The 24,549-nt window shown below is 39.1% G+C and overlaps 1 protein-coding gene across 3 annotated transcripts in view; it reads left to right on the top strand.

The window, feature by feature from the left end:
- The window catches only part of WDR20 (WD repeat domain 20), a 60,230-nt gene extending 36,440 nt beyond the window's left edge, over positions 1 to 23,790 (top strand). Inside the window, exons 2-5 of one of the 3 annotated variants that reach the window (XM_039535542.1) lie at positions 285 to 467; positions 8,521 to 8,619; positions 9,536 to 10,816; positions 22,899 to 23,790. In XM_039535542.1, coding sequence (XP_039391476.1) covers positions 285 to 467; positions 8,521 to 8,619; positions 9,536 to 10,816; positions 22,899 to 22,952 — 1,617 coding nt within the window. In that variant the 3' untranslated portion in view covers positions 22,953 to 23,790. The remainder of the gene's footprint in view (positions 1 to 284; positions 468 to 8,520; positions 8,620 to 9,535; positions 10,817 to 22,898) is intronic. The other 2 variants (XM_039535543.1, XM_039535544.1) reach the window with 2 other exon arrangements.
- The last annotated feature ends 759 nt before the right edge of the window (positions 23,791 to 24,549 follow it).

Genomic DNA, 24,549 nt, shown 5'->3' with positions numbered 1-24,549 from the left:
GGTCCCTTCCAGTTCTAGGAGATTGGTATATCTCCAATTATATTATATAGATAAGCCTCTTGGTGTGCGTTAAATTGCTGAAAGCATCTCACCTTTTGTTTACACAGCAATGGTAACTTATTAATGCCAAATTGATTAATATTTAAAGTTGCTTTATAACTTCACTACATTTGTTGATCGTCTTGCTACATACAGCGAACTTGTTCACTAATAGAATTTAGTTTATCATAAAAAGTGTATACATAACAGTATCTTAACTTTTGTTTTCATTGCTCTTTTTGCAGGCTGCTGACTTGAGTAAACCAATAGACAAAAGGATATACAAAGGAACGCAACCTACGTGTCATGACTTCAATCACTTAACAGCCACAGCAGAAAGTGTCTCTCTACTAGTGGGCTTCTCTGCAGGCCAGGTCCAACTTATAGACCCTATTAAAAAAGAAACTAGCAAATTATTTAATGAGGAAGTAAGTAGGAATCTTGATCTTTTTGCATGTGAACATGTCATATTTTAAAGTTATTATGTAAGTAAGCTCAAAGATTGCCACTAAAAATATGTGAACTCTTGCACTATAAGGTGTTTTTTCACCAAAAAATCATATAGGTTTTGTCTAGACAAGTTATGGTTGTATTGTAACTAGAGTTAGTTGATTGCCAGTTTACTTGAGTTAACTAGCATGAATATAAATGCTACTGTAGACACTCCACAAACATTTTACAAAATTTTACAAAAACAGCTTACAAGAAGTGGAAGATTGGACAAATAACCAGGGAGGAGTATAAAAGTATTGCTCAGGCATGCAGGAGTGAAATTAGGAAGGGCAAATCACGCTTGGAGTTGCAGCTAGCCGGAGATGTTCGGAGTAACAAGAAGGGTTTCTTTAGGTATGTTAGCAACAGGAAGAAAGTCAAGGAAAGTGTGGGCCCCTTGCTGAATGAGGGAGGGAACCTAGTGACGGAGGATGTGGAGAAAGCTAGTGTACTCAATGCTTTTTTTGCCTCTGTCTTCACAGACAAGGTCAGCTCCCAGACAGCTGCACTCTGCAGCACGGTATAGGGAGGAGGTGACCAGCTCTCTGTGGAGAAAGAAGTAGTTTGGGACTATTTAGGAAAGCTGGACGAGCACAAGTCCATGGGGCCGGATGCGCTGCATCCGAGGGTGCTAAAGGAGTTGGCCGATGAGATTGCAGAGCCATTGGCCATTATCTTTGAAAAATCATGGCGATTGGAGGAGGTCCCGGACGACTGGGAAAAAAGCTAATGTAGTGCCCATCTTTAAAAAAGGGAAGAAGGAAGATCCAGGGAACTACAGGCCAGTCAGTCTCACCTCAGTCCCTGGAAAAATCATGGAACAGGTCCTCAAGGAATCAATTCTGAACCACTTAAAGGAGGGGAAAGTGATCAGGAACAGTCAGCATGGATTCACCAAGGGCAAGTCATGCCTGACTAACCTAATTGCCTTCTATGATGAGATAACTGGCTCTGTGGATGAGGGGAAAGCAGTGGATGTGCTATTTCTGGACTTTAGCAAAGCTTTTGATACAGTCTCCCACAGTATTCTTGCCAGCAAGTTAAAGAAGTATGGGCTGGATGAATGGACGGTAAGGTGGATAGAAAACTGGCTAGATGGTCGGGCTCAACGGGTAGTGATCAATGGTTCCATGTCTAGTTGGCAGCCGGTATCAAGTGGAGTGCCCCAAGGGTCAGTGCTGGGGCTGGTTTTATTCAATATCTTCATTAACGATCTGGAGGATGGTGTGGACTGCACCCTTAGCAAGTTTGCAGATGACACTAAACTGGGAGGAGTGGTTGATACGCTGGAGGGTAGGGATAGGATACAGAGGGACCTAGACAAATTAGAGGATTGGGCCAAAAGAAATATGATGAGGTTCAACAAGGACAAGTGCAGAGTCCTGCACTTAGGACGGAAGAATCCCATGCACTGTTACAGACTAGGGACCGAATGGCTGGGTAGCAGTTCTGCAGAAAAGGACCTAGGGGTTACGGTGGATGAAAAGCTGAATATGAGTCAGCAGTGTGCCCTTGTTGCCAAGAAGGCTAATGGCATTTTGGGTTGTATAAGTAGGGGCATTTCCAGTAGATTGAGGGATGTGATCATTCCCTTCTACTCAGCACTGATGAGGCCTCATTTGGAGTACTGTGTCCAGTTTTGGGCCCCACACTACAAGAAGGATGTGGATAAATTGGAGAGAGTCCAGCGGAGGGCAACAAAAATGATTAGGGGGCTGGAGCACATGACTTATGAGGAGAGGCTGAGGGAACTGGGATTGTTTAGTCTGCAGAAGAGAAGATTGAGAGGGGATTTGATAGCTGCTTTCAACTACCTGAAAGGGGGTTCCAAAGAGAATGGATCTAGACTGTTCTCAGTGGTAGAAGATGACAGAACAAGGAGTAATGGTCTCAAGTTGCAGAGGGGGAGGTTTAGGTTGGACATTAGGAAAAACTTTTTCACTAGTAGGGTGGTGAAGAACTGGAATGGGTTACCTAGGGAGGTAGTGGAATCTCCTTCCTTAGAGGTTTTTAAGGTCAGGCTTGACAAAGCCCTGGCTGGAATGATTTAGTTGGGTTTGGTCCTGCTTTGAGCAGGGGGTTGGACTAGATGACCTCCTGAGGTCCCTTCCAACCCTGAGATTCTATGATTCTATGATTTTGTTCAAGGGTGAACCACAGACAGAAACAAACACTTGTGCACGGTAACACATGGTCATTGAATGGCTGCACAACTGGCATAATTGCCAAATGACGTGAATTTAGAATTTGCAATTAACTCTAGCAATCAAAAGCCTTATTCTAGAAAGCCTGAAAGAAGAGGTCTAGCCTGGCTCAACTTCCAAACCGAGCCTACTCATTTTGGGATTGGTGGGAAGCACCACCCCCCACAAATCCCCATTGGCAGCTGTAAAGTAGGGTTTTGAAAACAGTCTCATTCCCATTAGGGTGCTGCTTTAGACCTATCTAGTTCCTCTTCACACTTCTAGGAGCAGCTACAACTAGATCAGGGGAAGGACATTCTCCTTACCCTTTCCTCTTCCACTTTCCAATTCCCCTTGTCTCGCTGAGTGGGGAAAGTTTGCGTTTTCTTGGAATGCAACACTTAAAGGTGCCTTTTGGTAGAAACCAATGTACAGCAGAGTGAAGCTTCACTATGACTTTGTCTATACTAGAAAAAATGGGATCTATAATTCACCACTGGTACAGCTGCATTGGTGCGAGCTGTAGTTTAGAAAAGGCATGAGTGGCCTCTGAAATTTTATCACTTTCACATAAATTTGTTAGTTTGACATAATGGCAAACTTCTCTGACCGTGTGGGCACTTGAATTCCCATTGATAAGGCTACGATTTAATCACAAAGGTCACAGCAGTCATGGATACCATGACTTTACCGGACCTCTGTGACTTCTAGGGCTTCAGGAGGCAGAGGTGGAGCAGGACTGTGCACCCCTATCCTGCAACTAGGGCTGACTGGAACCAGTACCCTGCAGCCCAAGCCCCCCAGTTTCCACTGGGAGCTGCAGCTGGGGCCATGCGCCTCAGCCCTGTGGCATCCCGGGTTTGGCAGGGACTGCAGCTGGAGCCGCATGCCTAGCCCCGTGGCTGCTGGGGGCTGAAGCTGGGACCATGCGCCGCAGCCCTGGGGTGTTCCGTGATTGCAGGGCCAGCCTTAGGGAAAATGGCTCCCTGGGTGAACTTGCATTTTGGTGCCCTGGCCCCTGAGGGCGAGCCCCCCCTTGCCCCTAGTCCTCATGGGCTCCCCACCCTCCCTTCCACCCTAACACCTGCACTGTGCCCCCTTTGCCACTAATGCCTGCCCCCCCTCCTGCGCCCCTAATCCCTACACCCCTTCACTCCTAATCTCTGCCCCCCTCCTGTGTCCCAACCCCTGCACCTTCCTCCTGAGCCCTTAACTTCTGTACTGTGCCCCCTCTGCATCCGCCTCCTGCACCCACGTGGGGAAACTGACCTAGATGCACAAAGCAGCTGTCATTGCTGCTTGCTCACTCCCGCACTAGACTGCTGCTCCTGCGCCCTGTGCAGCCATAGGGGGTGGGGGGGAGGGGAGAAAGGGAGGAGCAAGGAGTGATGTCAGGGCTTCCTGCATTCAGGTCACTTTCCCTGTGGGCTGCGTAAGGGGAGGGCAGGAGAGCAGCAACTCCTGATGCCTCAGCACAGCCCAGGTGGGGAAGTGACCTGGATGCAGGGAGCCCTGGTGTGTGTGTTGGGGACACTGTGTGTGTGTGTGTGTGTGTGTGTGTGTGTGTGTGTGTGTGTGTGGTGTTTGTGTTGAGGGGAGTGTGTGTGCCTGAGTGTGCTGTCTCTTTAAGAAAGCACTCAGGGTCAGGAGCCTGAACTAGGCTTGTTCAGACACAAGCAGAGGCAGCAGCACACACACATTTCCCCTGCCCTGTCACCCCAGCTTAGTGGAAATCGGGTACATGGGGGAGGGGAACACCCTGTCCCCCTCTCCCTCTCCAGCAGACCAGACAGGAGGACACTCCCAGTCTGGGGCGACTCCAGGGACAAACAGGCAGTGGAGGGGGACAGGAACAGCAGCAGCTGCACACATGGAGCAGGGCTCAGGAGTAGCACCCCTGCTCCAGAGGAGTCACCTGGATCCGACGACAGGTCATCCAACTGCCCCCTGCAGCTTGGGTCTCTTCTCCCCACCCCCCCACTCTTCTCTGCTGCTGCTGCTGTTCTGCCTCTCGGCAACGGGTCAGGTGGAAATCCAAACCCTGTGCATGGTGCCCCATTGGGCGGGCCATTCTGGGCAGGTGCCCATACAGCCCACCCCAAAGGCTGGCCCTGCGTGCTTGGTGGGGGCCATGTGCCTCAATCCTGAGGCTTTCTCCAGGAGCTGCAGCTGGGGCCGTGCGCCCCTACCCGGTGGATTCACTCGGGGACCATGTGCCCCCCTTATGGCTTCCCAGGGCCATGTTTTGTTTATTGCCTGTGACCTGTTCGTGACTTTTACTAAAAATAACTGTGATAAAATCTTAGCCTTACCCATTGATGTAGAGGAAATGGCGATAACATCAATGGAAACTTCTTCCTAAAAACCCCAACTGCAGACATAACCCATGTTGTCTAGCCATGAGTAAGCCAACTCCATGACAAAGCCTGCGTTCTACCTACATGACTTTCTAAAAGGTGAAGGTGCACTGGTGGTGAATTCTAGTTTTTGCCAGTATATATGGTAAGCATAGAATAAAAGTTGATAAATGCATTCAAACAGCTTGGGACACTCCCCATTTCACAATAACTGGTTCCATTAAAGTGAAATGAATCTCCTCTCATACCACTGAGAAATAAACAAATGAGATGGTATTTGGAAACAAAACAAACTTATGGCAGAGGAGGTCACTTAATACTAGCTGTAGCAGAGATTGGAAATGCAGCTAATAGTGACAAGCTTGGTTGCCTGTGCTAACCTTAAATCTTAAAATTTTCACCATTAATTAACCAATTTTTTCAAGCTGAAGTGTGGTTGGCTGCAACCAGGAGTGTATTGAAGTGTAGATTTTTACTTGTTCTCTAATCCTGGTAGTTTTAATTGTAATAGGTTCCTTAGCTATTGCTGCCAAATCTGGGAGACACCAAAGGGCAGACAAATTGATACCTTGACACATGCAAGAGTTAGGAAATGTTTGCATCCAGTTCAAGACTTGCCCAGGCTTGTATCTCTTGCAAAATATAGCTGTTGTCACCAGTGATTTGAAAGCACTTGGGTGAGCGGTCAAAATATTACTGCCTTTTTTTTAAAAAAGAGGCAATCTCTTCTGCCCTAAAGCAATCAAGATGGCAGATTCCTTCTGACAAATACCTGATTAGCAAAGTAACCTGCTGATACCCCAGATCTTTACTCTCATAGTTGCCTAAAGAAACAAGTTCAGTAAGATAAAATCAGTCCTATTACTTTGTGATCAAAATATAAAATCATTGGAATATGCAAGACATAGAGACTTGAAAGGCTCAAAAGGCTATTACTTTTGGGGGAATTCTGTGCCAAAAAATTAAAAATTCTGTGTGCAATATTTTAAAATTCTGCATATTTTATTTGTCAAAATAACACAATATAAACATGCCAGTTTCAATTATTTTGGTAATTTATTTCAAAATAACTGTCAGCAAGTACATCTGTAACAAAACAGATGCACAAAGATTCAGGAAATGTTGTTTTTTGACAGATTCCTTACTGGGCATATTAATGCAGAACTTTGACTAATTCATTTAAACTACAATACAGAAATGTATTTCCACACCCCTCAAAAGCAGTGCAAAGGCTTGGGGGAGTCACAGGGTAATGGAGGAGTTGAGGGAGAGGGGAGGAGCTTTGGAGTGAACCTGGAGTGTTGTTAGGTGTGGGTGGGAGAAATATGGAACTGTTTCTTTTTTTGGGGAGGGCAGGGTTTTTTAAGGAGTCGGGGAACCTCTCCCATGCTGACCCCAAGCCTCTCCCATTCAGTCAGGCACATCTGCCCCTGTCCCCATGTGGCCCGGAGCCCCCCTTTCCATGCAGCCCTTGGCTCAATGCTGTCACCTCACTAGCTACTGAGCCTGCTCCCCAATCTGTGACCCTATAGCAGCACTGTGTGCCCCACTGTGCCTCCTAACCTGGCTCCACTGGCAGGCTGTTATAATGAATACAGTTGGCTGCTAGCTGTTCTGGAGCCACAGCTGCTTCTGGTGAGCGAAAGGTGGAACTGCAGCACTCCTTGGGCAGAATGTACTTTATTCTGTGCATGGGCAGTGGTGCAAAATTCCACTAGGAGTTAGACTATGGATCCTCTTGCTTCTGGTTGGCTGTTCAAATCCAGTCTATTTTTGCAGTGATGGAAAATTGTCTTAATTGTATGTGAAATGAATTGGTGGTGGTCTTATTTCCAGTGGACAAGTCTGTAATCCAATTACAGCACCCTCTGGTTGGGCAACTGAACTATTAACTATCAAGACTGTGGTCTATGCATTATTTTTGATTCTCCCCTCTCTTTTCACCCACACATTAAAGCCATGTCTGAAATCTTGCAGGTTCTCCTTGCACAACATCTCCAAGATCCAACTTCTCCCTTTTACCCACACCACCAAACTTCTGAGCAAATTCTTTAATCTCCTTCTCCAGCCTCTCTGCCTGTAACTGGGTCCCCTTTCAAGTCAGTTAATGTGGCTGTTAGGATTATCTTCTTATCTTACCTTCCCGCCTTTTACCCTCTTAAGTCCCTCCACTGACTCCTTCATTTACTGTATCAAATGCAGACTTTTCCTTGCTTTCAAAGCCCTCCACAATTTAGCCTCACCCTACCTGTTCAACCTGTTATTTTATAGCACGGTCTCTCTGCCAATGTTACCAGCCACAATTTTGTGTTTCTCCAACAAGTATTTTAGTGCTTTCTCCCATGCTGTACTTTGTGAATTGGAAAAGCTTCCAGTCAAAAATCCATAAACCCATCACCTTATTCTCCAAGTCTCTCCTCAAAACTCTGCTCTTCCTAATGCATACAGAAAACTGCAACCTTGATGGTTAAGCAGGTGGCAAGTTGTGATCGCTTACTAAGATTTGTGCACCTCCCATTTTTGTTATCTTTTGTCATCTGCGTCTCCACCTCAGTCTGCTTGTTTTTCGTCCACCTATTGTGTCTTGTCATCTTAGAAGCTTTTGAGCGCAGGAATTGTCATCTGTTTCTGTACAAAACCTACCATTAATGTGGTTGTGGCCTTCAGGTGCTAGTGTAATATGTTGAATAATATTCACCCCTGTAGATGGGGTCTGTTGCCCACTCTTGAGCCACATTAATAGAGCAGTGTGAGAAGAGCTTCCATTGTGCCATCTCAGTACTTTTTCCATGGCTAGAGGACAGACGTGGCCTGTGGCAGGCAGGATTGATCCAGTTTCCTAGCATCATACTTTAGTAAAGGTAATTCTCTTAACTAATATTTTGTTGAAGTCACAATAGAGGCATGATTGGCCAACAACAAAACAATTACCACAATTAAAATAATTAGCACACAAACCAACTCTTTAGTTCACCACAAAAAATGAGCAAAACTGCTATTTGAAGATGCTTGTTATTTCAGAAGAAATTTGCTAGATTAAGTTACTGTTCTGAATCTTCAAATACAAAATGATTTAAACTCATCTTTTTGGTAGTCCATAATGATAAGTACTTGGCATACAGATTTTGGCTTTCATCCTCAGGTTGACAACAACAGAAGTGCTTCAAAGCATAGCTTGAAATGTTCATTTAACTGCTGCTTTTCAGTGTGGTAGACAAATACACAGAATGAATATAATTGTCTACTGCCTCATCCTTCAATTCATTTTCTTCTGACAAATAGATAAGTGCCCTCTACGGCCAGTCAGTCCCTGGATGTTTCCCTGGGAACTCCTTTTTTTACTTATTGCAATCTTGACTTTTTTGTATATCTCAACTGTTCTTTCAACCTACAAACTGTGGCCCATAGTACTTTCACTTATTTACTGCTGTTGCTTGTTTCTGCCCTAGATCACATTGGAGGTGTGGGTGGGCAGCGTGATGGATCAGCTCAGAGTTTACAAATATCTATTGGGCACCATGGCTGGACTAGCAGGCTCAAGCAGCCAGGTGAAATTTGCTAAGCAGCTTTCAATTTTTTCAGCACTAACAAGACACTCAAAATATCATACATATGCATATTTAATACCCAGGGTCACTCATTGTCTCTCAATTTGTGGAAGTACTTAATACTTTAAATGAGACTCCTTGTTGTACAGATGGTGATCTAATGGACTTCTATGTTTCTCTGATATGTGAAGGGTTACTTGGAAAAGGGATGCTCTAATTTAAATTCTCTGACCAGTACTTATCTACAAGCCATGAATTTTCCATCCACCTCTGGGAGTTTGTTCATTATAAGTCAGAGGAAGTAATCACAGCATATACCTGTAGTATATATCTTGGCACACGTTCACTGCAGACTTTACTAACTCTAGAATTTTCCACTGGGCTCCTAAAGCTTTTTTTTGTTTGTTTGTGTTTTTTTTTTTTTGAGGGCAAGTCCCATGTGTGGTTTTTTGGGATTTAATCTGAACTCTGGTCTTAAATTTGTTTTGATTTTAACTAAATATAAGCTTAATATAGAATAGACGTTACTCACCTACATTCACACAGATTGCATACTAGTTTTGAGACCATGTTCTTTGGCTCCTTAAGTAAACCTCTTGTTTTTGCTGAGCTTGTAGAGGTAAATCCAAGAATGTTAAATTGTGATCTATAACAAATTGGCCTAGTTACTGAGGTAGATTTATTATTGAATAAAAATTGGACCATAAAAATAAAAGCACCTTTTTTCCTAAACAGTAATTCCTCCTCTTCCTAACTGCCTATCTTAAGCTGACTGGAGCTTCTTTTGCAAATAGCATCATTTTATAACTGTGAGAAGTTTGACAGTATTCAAAATTCAGTAAAAAATGTATTTTATAGATGTAAACTGTAAAACTATTACTCTTCTGATGCATATCTTGTTCTTTGTTTTTCACAGAGACTAATAGACAAGTCCAGAGTAACCTGTGTAAAATGGGTACCAGGTTCGGAAAGCCTTTTCCTAGTAGCTCATTCCAGTGGAAATATGTACTTGTATAACGTGGAGCACACTTGTGGTACCACAGCCCCACACTACCAGCTACTTAAGCAAGGAGAAAGTTTTGCAGTCCACACTTGCAAGAGTAAATCCACAAGAAATCCTCTACTTAAATGGACCGTAGGCGAGGGTGCCCTGAATGAATTTGCTTTTTCCCCCGATGGGAAATTTTTGGCGTGCGTGAGCCAAGATGGCTTTCTTCGTGTGTTTAACTTTGATTCAGTGGAGTTACATGGTACAATGAAAAGCTACTTTGGGGGACTACTATGTGTGTGTTGGAGCCCAGATGGGAAATACATTGTAATAGGTGGAGAGGATGACTTGGTAACGGTTTGGTCTTTTGTGGACTGTCGAGTAATAGCTAGAGGCCACGGACATAAATCATGGGTTAGTGTTGTGGCATTTGACCCATATACCACTAGTGTAGAAGAGAGTGACCCAATGGAATTTAGTGGTAGTGATGAGGATTTCCAAGACCTTCTTCATTTTGGTAGAGATCGAGCAAATAGTACACAATCTAGGTTATCAAAAAGGAACTCTACAGACAGTCGTCCAGTAAGTGTTACATATAGGTTTGGTTCCGTAGGCCAAGACACACAGCTCTGTTTGTGGGACCTTACAGAAGATATTCTCTTCCCTCACCAACCTCTATCAAGAGCAAGGACACACACAAATGTTATGAATGCCACAAGTCCACCTGCAGGAAGTGGTGGAACTAATCCAGGAAGTAATGGAAACAGTATCACAACACCTGGAAACTCAGTACCTCCTCCTCTTCCACGGTCAAACAGCCTTCCACATTCTGCAGTCTCAAATGCCGGCAGTAAAAGCAGTGTCATGGATGGTGCCATTGCTGCTGGTGTTAGTAAGTTTGCAACATTATCGCTACATGATCGGAAAGAAAGACACCATGAAAAAGATCACAAGAGAAATCATAGCATGGGACATATATCTAGCAAGAGCAGTGACAAACTGAACCTAGTTACTAAAACCAAAACGGACCCAGCTAAAACTTTGGGAACACCTCTCTGTCCCAGAATGGAAGATGTTCCCTTGTTAGAGCCTCTTATCTGTAAAAAGATAGCACATGAAAGACTGACTGTGTTAATTTTTCTTGAAGACTGTATAGTCACTGCTTGTCAGGAGGGATTTATTTGCACATGGGCAAGGCCTGGTAAAGTGGTAAGTTTTAATCCTTAATGCTGCATCAAAGAACTAGAACTTTGAATAGGTAGTTTTCTCAATATACCTGATTTTATATCCAATAGGATATAAAATTTCTTTATGCTTAATGTAAAAAGGTTATTTCCTCAGAGCCATACTTTTGGATACTGCATGCCATATTTCTGAATGATTTGAAGTGTCTTGGGGTACATTTCTTAGTTGCCTTCCAACCAGAGAAATACTGTATATCCAAAGTTTGTGTTCCTATATTTTCAAACTTTTTTAGTATAAACACAACATGGTGAAGACAAAGATTTAAAAACTAGATTAAAAGTTTTCAATCACTAAAGTAACAATATTAGTCATTCACACATTTTTCCTGTGCTGCTGTTTTCTGTGTTTTGAAATACTACTGCTTCGAGTCTACCATGAAATGCTAGCTTTTTTTTAGAATTTAGGTATCCCATCTGAAAACTTAAGTGTTTAACACTACCTTTTTATGGATTTCTGGAATATTAATAAATGTCAGTCAACTTGTGAGCAAACTTTTAAAAACTCTCTGCTGACCATATTGGGAATAATTTGCAGAATCTTGCTTGAAATTGTGTATCAGTCCTAAATGCACAGTACTAATGAGATTTTCTGAACCTGTATAAAGATCTTGATTTTTATAGGGCTCATTATCATGAGAAGAATCATGGCCACGGTTTAAAAAAAATTCTGCATAAACAGCTTCATGTTTGGTCCAATAGTGTAATTTTTACTAGTCAAATATGCAGGCAAAAAATTTTTTTTAATAGGTTTCTTTCAGACAATCACTTCTATCAATTTAAGGTAACACAGTTCTAGGGTTTTTACCCTCCCTTGTAAAAGCCTCTTAATCTTGAATACAATATTTATTTTGTCCATTGCATGGCAAATTTTTCTTGTTTTGAATGAGCCTAAAACTAATTGCCAGTTTATAACCTCAAGCACCTTCTATGCCAAGATAGCTTTGTTTAACAATCTCTGGTGAAATACAGTTCTGAGAAAAAGTACCTAACCATAGAACCAGCAGGGGCTTGTGTAAAAATGCAGCACTCATTAGGCTATTGCATTCCTGGAGTATTGGTCTTAAATTATTTGAATATTTTCCTAATTGGACAATATAGATGTATGTAGTTCATTAATCCCAAACTACTTGATTCTCTAGAGTCATGTTTGTAGTTGGAGCAACCACTGTGTTCCAGAAAACTAAAATACAACACAACTAACTTCAGATTTCTGTTGCAAGGAAGTCTCAGAATAAAAAAAAAGAATAAATCTGATAATTCAAAGTGGTGATTCTAGCTGCTTTTAAACCCCAAGCACATATTGAAAAAGCTCTTTCTGTCTGGTTCTGAAATCTATCCTATAATATGCACACATTGAGAACCCCTTCCACTCAGCATCTGTGCACACTTAGTGGCTAGGTCTACTAAGTCCGAACATAGTGTATCTTTCTCTTAAAGGTGGGGAAAGGGCATTACTTTACCTTTAAAGATATTTAGTACATGAGAATCATTAACTCAAAATAATGAAGCTACATTACACTGGAACTACTTTGACTTCTGTGAATCAGTGCAAGTCACAAACATTCTCATGAAAGTAACTTTAAACATGTGCATCGGTGACTCAGCTTTCTAGGGTAGAATATTGCCATTTTGCATAAATGTTAACCCAGATTGCGTATGTATCACCAAACACTACCCCTTTACGTTTTCTTTCTATTAACTTATAAATTAGGTTTCCTTTAACTGCTGAGCGTAACTTAATCCATTTTTGTGCATTGATGATTTAGACTACAACATCTCAAATATTTCAGATATAGAGTATGCAGTACCCAAAATCAGGATTTATGTATTTGGCTAATATGGAAAACTTTAATTACAGGTAAGTCATTTTCATGCTGAAGTTATCACCATCTTTCAAAATTAATATATTGCACACTGATGTAAATGCCATATTATTTAGGATGTATTTACTTCCCTAGAAAGATATTTTTCAAATGGACTTGTTTCTCTGATTTCTTCATTTGCATTTACAGTGAGTTCACTCTGCTATTTAAACTAAGTTTTTAGTGGCATGTTTACAGGAGTTTGATGGGGAAGTATCTGTGCCAGAAAGATGATCATCTTTTGGTTTATAGGATAGAGCACTTATAATAACTTTATGCATATTTAACGAGAATGGTCAAAGTATAAAACACTGATGGTAACGTGTCACTTCTGGGTTATATACCACACATTTCTATATTGCCAGTAGTTTTATCCTTGGCTAAGTCTGTCACTTTGGAGTTTAAAGCTGCTATCTTCTGTTTTCCTCCCATTATCTGAGTTCCTGACAGTCCTGGAAGACTGTCCTCCCTACCATTTTTCGTGCTAAAAAAAATTCTTCCACCATTGCCTCACAAACAGCCTCAGTTGAGTGCCAACCATAACCAACCCAAAGAAAGACTGAACAGAAAATTAAACTAACCTTGCAGTAGAAAGCATCAGTGCCAGTGAGCCATCTCTACCTTTCCCTCTCATTTGCCTCCTTTTTGGAAGAGCCGTGAAAGCACCGACAAGGCGTAGGGTGGTCTTCCTCATTTTAGACCTATTGAATCTCTTGCCCACAGTGTTTTTGTCTCTACTGGCCTTGGCTGAAAATCCAGAAATGGATCTTCAACCTTGATTCTATTAGGCCAGTATGATGCACTGCCATCCCAGCCCCATCCAGCCTACGCTACAAGCTTTATGAATTATTATTTCAGTTTACTCATCATACCTTGAGCTTTCTTATTGGCTACATTATTCTTGTAAAGTATGTGATCCAAACACACTTTTAAAATTATCATACTAACTCTTGGACAAAAGCAGTGCAAGGGATTTACAAAATCAGTAAAACAAGTTGGGCTGGAGTGACGGGGAAGCATGCTTTACGTGTCTGAAAAATGAATGAACAATTTTTCCTTTCAGTCTGATCCATTCATTTGTGAATTTCACTTTCTCTCATTTTAGGAACTACAATTTTAGTCCCCTCTTCTTGAGGGTTTGACTTTTGAGTGTTTTTTCTCTCCTTAGTTGAGTAACTCTCATCAGATTGGCCATAGGGATTGCTCCCTAGGCAAACCTAGCTGGGGTCATGGAAATTTTCATCTTATCCCTTAACTTGTCTGAAAACAATTTAAATAGGAGAGAATTAGAAAAGTGAAATTGCATATGAATCACATTGCCAGATACTTCAAGCCAAATTGCGTATACTACAAATGCAGTAAAAATGCTTCCTATTTACATGCAAAGGAACTTAATACTTTTACTTTAAACTATTTTACTAGGCATGAATGTAGCTAATTACAATTACTAATTTTATTACTAAATTACAATTACTAAAGTTATTTCAATACAAAATAAACTGTATTATCTAAATGTTTGAATACTAAAATTTAACCTGCTTATTTTGTACAACCACTTTGTTTTAATTTAAGGTAAACTTACCACTTATTTCTCTTTTCTGAGAGAGCTCAAGGTAAGATTGGACAAAACTACAAAGGAGAGTGAAATGGCAGTATATATCTGGCAGACTAAATACGTTACCATTTTGTGAAACAATGCACATGAAATTTAGAATGTTTTTTATTCTTATTGTACATGAAAATCTTAAATTATAACATCCTTAAATCTTCCAACTAATTACAGTTGTAGGACGGTATCATGTTTTAGTATGACTAACAGTTTTGCTAAAAGTACTTAACAAACATTCATATATTATACTTTGGCGAGTGGGAAGACTGGCTACACATTAATTCTTCCTCAGTGGAAAAGAACATTTTTTTTCAATACAACTGAAGTTCAATTACTGGTATTTTGAAGTACTATCAAATTAGAATTATTTCAATGTGGTAATGGTATCTGCGTAAATTCTACAGTAAAACTGAATCACGGCTATATGATTTCAGGTTACCAAGGTGCAATTTGAAGCTTCCTGTCATGTGCATATAGTGGCAAACGAAATTGCACATATAGTACACGTTCATTAGCAGAGTGAATTTAAACTAATACACTGGTTTGATAATGTATAGCAAGGTGTGCACAATGGAGGTGTGGCAAAGTGACTTCAGTGAAGCCAGGAGAGATCATAACCCTGTATAAAAGGTCTTATGGGTGAGGGTTTCTGTTTCATGTTGGGAAATAACATGCCTTTTACTAAATACTTGCAGAAATCCCATGTTTTGAACTATCACCTTTTTCAAACTTGGTTATGTACTTGAAGAGACTGTGTATACATCTGCCCCTTTAGCAGCTTAAATCAACTAAATTGATACTGAAAAAAATTGTTGGCCTGCTTATGTTACAATAATGAATTTCATGTCAGTTAATTTACTGTGGCACAACTTAGGTGTAAAATTAAAAACAAGATTTTTTTTCCTGCATTTTTACCAATTCTGTATACTTGAGTTTGTTAAAGATTGATATGTTAGGTGATACTGTACATAATTGTATTGACTATATCTTTAGTGCAAATCAAAAGAAAATTCAGATGTATTTCCTTTTTACACTTCCATCTAATTTCTTGACAACTTGAATAAATTTCATAGAGCCTTTCTAACATGAAATATTGTTAAATTAACTGTTGCAATAATTAAGCTTTAATAAGTATTGTTGGTATATTTATAATTTTAAAAATTCAAGTTTGTTTCATACTGCTTATTTTTTAGCTATTCTGTTGTCACTGTTACAGCTGAAGAACCTTACTAAATACTTGACATTACAAAATTTGCTGGGGTTGTCCTCTGTATACTGACGTTAAATAAAATGTGTGACTGAACTGTAAATGTAGATAATTTTCAATAATCCTTTTCACATCTAAGTTCTGAAAGCTGGGCTGTAACAAGTTAAAGATTTTTTTCTATATGCTATACATACCTTGCTGAACAGATGGCTGCAGTGAAACTGCTAGCTTTTTAGCTGCCATTTTATAATTCAAGGGATTGACTAAATCATGCAATTTTTGAGTAAATCTTTCAGAAATTTGTTCTCAAGTTGATATTAAATCAAATGTGGGATTAGATCTGTCACTTCTAACTTTGAACTATGTTGTAAAGTTCACGTTTTCTTTTAAAATCCTTAAATATGAGAACAATGAAATAAATTGTTTTAAACTCATATTTAGTAATTCAGACATTGATAAATTAGGCTGTCAATTGTATCCATCAAGCAGCAGTTGGAATGGAGAATTTTTGTCTTTGGACTCTACAGGAGCTCTTTCCCCTATGGATTCCAGTTCAGGCTGTGCTTCTCAGTCACAACCTTAAGTAGACCTTGAGGCTTACTATACAAAACTGAGTTCACAGCCCTAACAATGTGGGCTTTATTCAAAAGAGAAGAGAATTCAGGTGCTTCCAACCTATAAATAATATCATAGGGCCAGAACAGACCAAGTTTGACATTGACTTTGATAATCAAGTTAGGCAAATGTAAAATGCTGCCCACTCACTTCCATCAGAGGTACATGGGGACAGCTCAGCAAGGTTCTCCATCCCTTAAAGCAGAGTTCCAGGTTTATTTACATAAGCAATCAACAAAGATGATATTCAGGAAGTTGTTTCTCAGGTTAGGGCTTTTCTAGCAGGACCTTCAAATTCTCCTTATTTCATTGACCTAAGTTCTAGAGTCGTCGTGGGCCCTGGCAAGCTGAGATCAGTTTCCCTGTTGGTGAGATTCCTCTGTAGCTTTCTGATGGGAGAAGCTTATTTCCCTATTATTGGATTTAAACACTGGATGGTCTTCTGGCACTTCAAGAAATAGTGAAATGAACGACCTTAATGTGGCTGGGCCTGGTAGCAGTTTTGAAAGCATATGCTGAGAGGCAAGGTGAAATTCGTCCTGACGCCTTGCTGTGGGAACATCTGATTGTCAAATGCCATGTAATTGAGAATTGTTTGCTCAAACAAGTTCCACAGAAATTAGTGGGAATATGAAAGCAATCTGGCTTCCCCCTATTCTACAGTCATAATGGATACTTTGGTAAAATACGTCTCCCAGCTGTAACCTGGCTTTTACTTTCCTTTTTAAATATCTCTTGCACAAAAGTCCTTAAGGAAATAGTCAGTGTGATCGTGCTCTAGTCTGACTTGAAAGTTCAGATTTAGGTGGCACATCCATCTTCACTATTTTCCATCTGTTCACTCTTATCAGATTGAGAGTTTGCATATTCTTGGCTGCTGCAGTTTCTATTCAAAATTAAATTTGCCTGGTTTCTCTCAAGTTGCTTTTTTTGACCTGACCTATAACCTAAATCTTGCCAAAAGTTCTAGTTTCAAAAGGCTAGAGAATGCTGCTCTCTGTACTTAAGTATATGAGTCCTTTCCTCCTAAACTAGATCCCATGCCTAGGTGGGATTAGGATCCTGTCAGCAAAAGCATGTGCACGCTTCAGCAGGCTTTAGAGAAGATAAACAAGGGAGTTACACATTTACATTGTACATAAACTCATGAGGTATAGTCTGCCTCTTGGACACAGGAGCCTATCATATCTAAACCGAAGTGTTAAGAGCCCTTAAAGTATGGTATACTTTGCCTCAGACATCCAGAGATTAGATAAAGAGGGTTTTTACATGGATTGTATATAGATAATGGAATTTTAGTAGTCTGCTTTTTGTCACACAAGGATGGAAATACACTTCAGTAATGAAATATATCCCTATACACTAATATATACCAGAAGTAAAATTGCATCTGAATCACTTGTGTTGCTGCTGCACACATTTACAAGGTACTTTATCTTGCTAGTACACAAACTGAACTCAGGCATGTGACATGACTACAGTAAAACAAGAAAAGGCAAGTAGATACTTCAGCACCAAACATAAAATCTCCATAAAGTGAATAAATATTAAAAAGAAACAAAACAAATAAGCATTTTAAATAGAAATGACTAACATCAGCTTTCCCAGAACCCCTCTTTCTCCCAGGCTCTCCCAGTTCTTTTCAAGAAGTCTTCCACTATACGGTGGGTGTATGTTCATAAAGGATTTGCCCTTTTTAAAAAACCATAAAATGTTAACACCAGTTCGCTAACTGATCTTATGACTCCATTAGGAATTTTTAGTGTGATCTAGTAAAGAAATTCATGTAGCTCAATGCCTCATCTTAACACTTGAACACTTACCTGAGCAAGCTACTGTTTGAGGTCTGATCTAAACAAAGTTTGTACCGGTTTAACTAAAACTGGTCTTAAAATTTTTAAATCAATGCAACTTTGTGTGTGGATACTCTTTTATATTTGTTTAATTTGCATCTTAAAACTTAGAAGCGCAAGACTAGCTAACAAGTTGAAAATTGGATAGTAGTGTCCAAGCAAGGCTTTATACTGGTTTAGTTTTAATCATTTAAGACCTAATTTATACTGCTGCAGCTTGGTGGTGATTGTATAAACAAGCCCTAATATATCAAGCATACCATATAGCACCTAGCTACCACCATATTCGTTGGTTCACATTTTTCAGTTCCTCAGTGAAAAACACCAACTTATCTATTGTTCCCTCTTTGGCTCTAATCAATTTTATCTTCATTCATATAAAAATATTTGTAACCCTATGGTGACTTTGATCGGCATTAATCTTATTCCTTATTTCATATTCACCAAGAATTAGTCTGAATTTCAAAATCTTTCAACTATCAGGCTCAGCTGCTATAATCTGGAAACTTTACATTATAAATTTTTGTCTTCACACACTGCTTCAGCCTCAAAAGGTATTTCAGAAGTTTTGCAAGTTCTTCATGAAGGTGAATTAAAAAAAAAAATGCCATCAGTACTGAGAATTGTGGTACTCAATGTATTTTAAAGGCAGTCTCTTCTGAATAGAAAATGCAAATTATGGCTGGTTCAGAACTTGATTGGAATATCCTTACTGAGGTCTAATGCCTTTGCTAGATTTGCAGGATAGGGAATGAAAAGCTAAATGATTTTAAAGTTTGAGCATGCTCAATGAATATATTATGATTTCAGTCCTGCCCTCTTTATGAAATCACAGTATATGTTCTGGCAGGCTTGACTAGCATTTGGTAGGCCAAGGGACAGTTGCTGAAACAACTTGAATTCGAGAGAGAACACTGCAAAATCCTCCACCAAAATAGGAACAAGGAAAAATATACATGAACTCAGCATATCCTCCCACCCTGGGCTTTCTGCAATTTTTGATGCATTCTATGATCTGAACTTAAGGAGGTTCAGACGACATAACCTGAACAGAGACTTCCTCCAAAACAAAAACAAAAAAAAGCAGTAGCAAAACTATGAACTTCACACCTTACTCCATTCACCTTAGTAGGAAGAACTTCAAAGCTTGACAGGGGGTAACTTTTTTTCCTCTTGTAGTTTGTGGGTTTTTTAATTGGAAATTAATTCCTGATTTGAGTGTCTCATGTCCCATGCATGCTGTTCTAATTAAACATTTAATAACTGCATTAATTTTTTGCATTTATCTTTATTTAAGATGTCAGCAGTCACTTTTAATTTGCCCTTGCTGCATGCACACTAAGTATATTCTGTTCCTTGTTGTTTTGTGAATACATAGCTTAATATAACTTATTTTGGGGCGCAGTATGCATTGTGTGCACAACAGAACAGATCTGAAGTTGCTGTAGGAATCTGAATTTCTTTGCACTTTGAGAACATAAGAATGGCCATACTGGGTCAGACCAAGGGTCCATCCAGCCCAGTATTCTGTCTACCAACAGTGACCAATGCCAGGTGCCCCTGACTTTGACTTTGATGTGGGCAGCATTACTGTTGCATTAGCAGGATTTTTTGTATTTAAGAATTACTTAAGTTTCTGTAACTTGTGTTCTGTCCTATCTTCTCTGGTCTTTCCAAGAGTGGTTCAGTAAAGAGGCAAATGGCCTGCTGCAATTTTCATTTCTTTGCTTCTTTCCTTCTTGTACATAAGTTTTCCTCACCAAATTTTTATGATCATCCTCAGACCAAAATTCACATCCATATTCATAGTTTCAAGCCAGAAGGGACTATTATGATTATATATAGGCTGACCGCCGGTATAACATAGGGTAAAGAACCTCACCTAATAACTTCTGCATCAAACCCATAATTTGTTTGAGATAAAGCATGTCACTTCAAAAGATATCCAGTCTTGATTTAAAGACTTCAAATTACAAATTTCAGTTTTGTTAAATGTAGTCCGTGCTACTCATTTTCATCCTTGGTCTTAATATGAATTATACTACTAAACTGGTACTCATCAGAATGTATTGGCTAATATTAGCTTTTCACATTCAAAGTGCTGTACAAACATCTAGTCTTCATAGACCACTCTGAAGTAGATAAGCAGTTATCCTAACTGTATAGATAGGCACCTGAATCAGGCTGTACCCTTGCCCCAAACTGCAGGAAGTATTTCAGAGCAGGAATTAAAACTCAGGAATGCCTATTGTCTAGTCCTGTATTCAAACTATTCAACCTTTTTTTTTTTTTCTGATAAGAAAAAGGTATTCATAGCCCAGGAGATAAGGATGAGAATCAACCCAGTCTGGGTCCTAACGACTTAAATGCTGAAGATCATAGGGTATGTGGTACCACATTGAATGGTGGTAGTGCTTTCTAGAATCGCCCCTTTTTAAAGCACAGCTGTATATAGCAAAACACAGGAGGTGACTGCATTTCAAATAAGGGGTCCCTTAACATTCACAAGGAATAGTGTCTATTTCTTTAAAAGCAACAATGAGTTCTGTGGCACCTTATAGACTAACAGTCATATTGGATCATGAGCTTTTGTGGGTGAATACCCACCCATGAAAGCTTATGCTCCAATACATCTGTTAGTCTATAAGGTGCCACAAGACTCTTTGCTGCTTTTACAGATCCAGACTAACACGGCTACCCCTCTGATACTTGTCTATTTCTTGTTTGTCATGGCACCTGGACACTATGGTCATGAGCCTATTAGAAATTCCTTTCCTTTACACCATCTTTATAGGATTTAATTTATGCTTCACAATCATGGGATTACTAGCATATGCACATGTCAGACTCCTGATTAATTTGTCATTAACAAGATTAGGAATATTGGTACCTAGGGATGTTTAACTACAGAATATCCTTTTCCACTGCATTTTAATAGCTACTTAGTATGTGTAATCTTTCAAGAAAATACAAAATTGTTTTGGTGTCATGGTTAGGATTCACAGACTCCTGGAATGTGGTATGTGATAACACTGTAAACTCTGCATGTGATTCAGCATTCTGGTGTATTTATCGCACATTTTATTCACTATTTTTTTTAAAAAGAGTCTTTTGGTGACTTTTTCAGAAGTGCCCAATGACTTAGATGCTGTTAAAAATTTTACCCTTTATGTACAGTTCCCCTCCCTATGAATCCTCCTCCTCCCAGAGAAGGAAGGCAAACCCTACCATTCCTCCTTCCATGTAATGCTGAACTCTGAAATGTGCAACTTTGTAAGGCCTGAATATCACATTTGTATACTTCATGACTGAGCCACAAATCTACTTCACTGCATAAATTAAATGAAAATCAGTTATGGATTGCATAAACAACAAAATAAAACAATTGCAGATGCTACTTCCAGAGGGCAGTCTAAGGCGTAGCGTACCGTTCCACCTTCTGTGTACATATTTTCTGCCATGAACCCCACCAATCCATGTGGATGCACCCCATGTCTGAATTGGTGGATCAGAGATTTTAAAGAAGAGGATGAGTTTACCTGAAATTAGTTTTTTTTTTTTTTTGTGACTCAGATCCACCAATCCAGAACCTCTTCCACTTCTGTTTGTGGTTTAAAAGAACAGGGATTTTTTTCTTTAGTAGGGGTTCCTGGATACTTGGATCCAAGCAAGAAAGAGCTCCTATAGACTCTGAAGATGTCACTAATTCTGCATTCCTATTGTTAGTTGCATCTGATCTTGTCTAGCTTGATGGATCTGAGTCACAGGAACATAATTTAGAGGTCAGAAACAATTACTAAAAGTGTGTGGGGGGGGGTTGGTTTTTTTTAGCTATATAGCAAGGGAAAGTGAAGTCATTATGTTAATCAGGGTACTTCAGGCTTAGTGGGTATTTAGTTCTTCAGGCTGTTGTCATTTAGTAATTAAAAAGAGTGCTAAGTGCAAGGAAACAAACCTGCCTTTTGGTGAAGATGTTTGTTTTTAAATCTGAAGGCTGGTGTCCAAATTGAAATTCAATCATTACATTTCTTGCAATGAATGACCTAGGGAAAAGCTTCTTGATCACCTGGCAGCCAAGTACATAAGTCAAAAGCAGAAAATACCTCTTTATTATACTATCCAAACCAGTTATCAACAAGAACCATATGTGGCTAAGAATGCTGTATAATTCTTAAGCTGCAAATCTGAAATATAAGCAAGCCACTATTGATTTGTAGTGCATTTCAATAAGGTGGTAAACTTTTATGAAAAATTAAGTTAATAGACTTACCTAAATCCAAACTTAAATGGTAATGCAAAACTTAATGTGAATTCTGAGTCTCCCTGCCACACTCATTGTCTTTTCCAGGCATTCTCATTCCCAAATAACATATAGGAATATTAAAATATTTCTTAAACTGTTTACTATTTATCATCAGCAGATGAGAACTTTGGATTCTCACCAGTAGTGTTAACATTAATGGAGGTTAACTGTCTAATTTTTTTCTTGATGGCGGAGGAGACACATTGTCTGTGTAGTGACCATTTACTGTATATTTAACCATTAGTTCAAAGGATACTTATTATTTGTGTAGTGTGGTATAAAAAGAAGTGTCCAGAAGTTGCCAGTGGCTTAAGAAAAATGCAAGGCAAACTAAGATCAAACATTTGCAACAAATTCAGTATCCTAAACACATTTATTAATCTGTCCCAAAAACATTGTTTTGAACATTATTAAGCAGGGCAAATGAAATGTTTCATATAGGAATCTGGCACATTATTTTTTGAGGAATAAAGGTAATATGTTAGTAGTGAGTGCCTGTACATACAAACCTTTGTACTGACAAATTTATCTGCTGCAGATTAATTTTTTAAGTTGTCAGGCTCTCTTGCTGGATTAATGTAAACTGCTTTGTTTGCAGGGTTTATTGTCATCCCAAAACCAGGCCAATTCTCCAAGTGGAACTGTAGTATAGCCATCACACTACTGCTAGCGAATCTTTGAACACAGGACAAGAAGTAATGACAGTGGAACCAGGAGCTGTTCTTCATGCAGAGAGCATCAGAAATTATAAAATGGCAGAGTGTAAACTTGGAATTATGTGAATCACATAATACTTTGCAAAAGAATAATGTAATGAATTCTTAGTATGGCTAATACTTCTAGGCTGCTCACCCAAAGAAGAATTTTCCTTTTAAAAAAGAAATGCTTCATTTGGTGTTGCAGTAAAAATTATTTTTTTCTCAGTTTTCTTTATACTTTTCAAGTTCGGTGTAATTTAATCTATATATATATATAGAGAGAGAGAGAGAGAAAGATGTGTAAAATAAAGTATGTTTCTTAAATCCAAGTAAGTTCAATGGTTATATAAATTAGTACTTCACCCTTGTTTGTTTTTGCACTGATTTTTTTTAACCAGAGATGGTTAGAAGACAGCCTGGAATGCACTCATGGAAAACGAAAGTCATTACTTTCTGGCTTAAAAATGTAATTCAGGAAGATGGATGCTGCAATCATAGGTTTTTTTTTAATTAAAATAAAATTGTTTGCACTTAAATAGTTTAATGCTAGTAGAGAATTACTTTAAAATGGGTATTCAGACACCCAGAAAAGCTATGTTGTGGAGAAAAGATATCCTTTGTATCCATGAAACATTTATTTTAATATTGTTTCCAATTGCAATCAGCTCTGTATTATATGTATAAATGTAATTCAGTGATGGGGAGGAAAATGGATCAGTACACTAGTAATTTTCATCATCTAAAAGATATTTCTAATTCTGAAAATACATATTAAACTATCTTGAATATGCAGTTTTGTTTACGTTCTGTTTTAAATTGGATCAATTTTGATGTAATCAATCTTTTGAATTAAATGTTGGGTACAGAAACACACTCTAATCCTTGTAGAACACATTCCTTTTTATTAAAACTTTTCGCATCAGGAACACTTTCATATTTAATGTCACTTAATTGGATTAGGGAAATGAAATTAGAAAATTTCACCTGCACTTCTTCCTAATACAATTTACCTCGGAATACATTTTCCAGACATTAAAAACCAATATTTACTAAAATAGGAGCCTCAGATTTTTGCAGTATAGTGATTTCTTCTGATGCCTTTTAATAGTTGCATTTTAGTGCAGTTTAATACTGTACTTGTCTAAAAATTAGAAGTTTTAATCTTAATTGTTGAATTGAATTGACTTTCAAGCTAGTGCTTCTTATGTAGACAACTGTAATAGTGTAGTAGGTGCATACACTTTAATTTTTACAATCTAAAATTAGGTACTAAAATAGTGGAGTAGATTGTATTTTAGAACAACTTGCTGTGCTAAAAAAATCAGATGTCCTTGCTATCAATTTAAAGTTTGAGGTAGATATATCCAAGTATTTTCATAATCTAGTGCTACTTGATAGTGGTTGATACTAAATTGATTTTTATTAGCAAAACAGGCCATTTCATCCCTTCCAGTATTTTCTGCAAGGGGGTGAAGAATGCGCTACTCTAGATCAAAATCCAGCAGAAAGGGTGATTGAGATGATATGGTGACATCTCACTTCCTCTGCCCT

This window comes from Mauremys reevesii, linkage group 4, assembly GCF_016161935.1.
Source record: "Mauremys reevesii isolate NIE-2019 linkage group 4, ASM1616193v1, whole genome shotgun sequence".
In the NCBI taxonomy this organism is placed as follows: domain Eukaryota; kingdom Metazoa; phylum Chordata; order Testudines; family Geoemydidae; genus Mauremys; species Mauremys reevesii.
The sequence above is the reverse complement of the archived record's forward strand: the minus strand, read 5'-3'. Positions and strand labels throughout refer to the sequence as shown.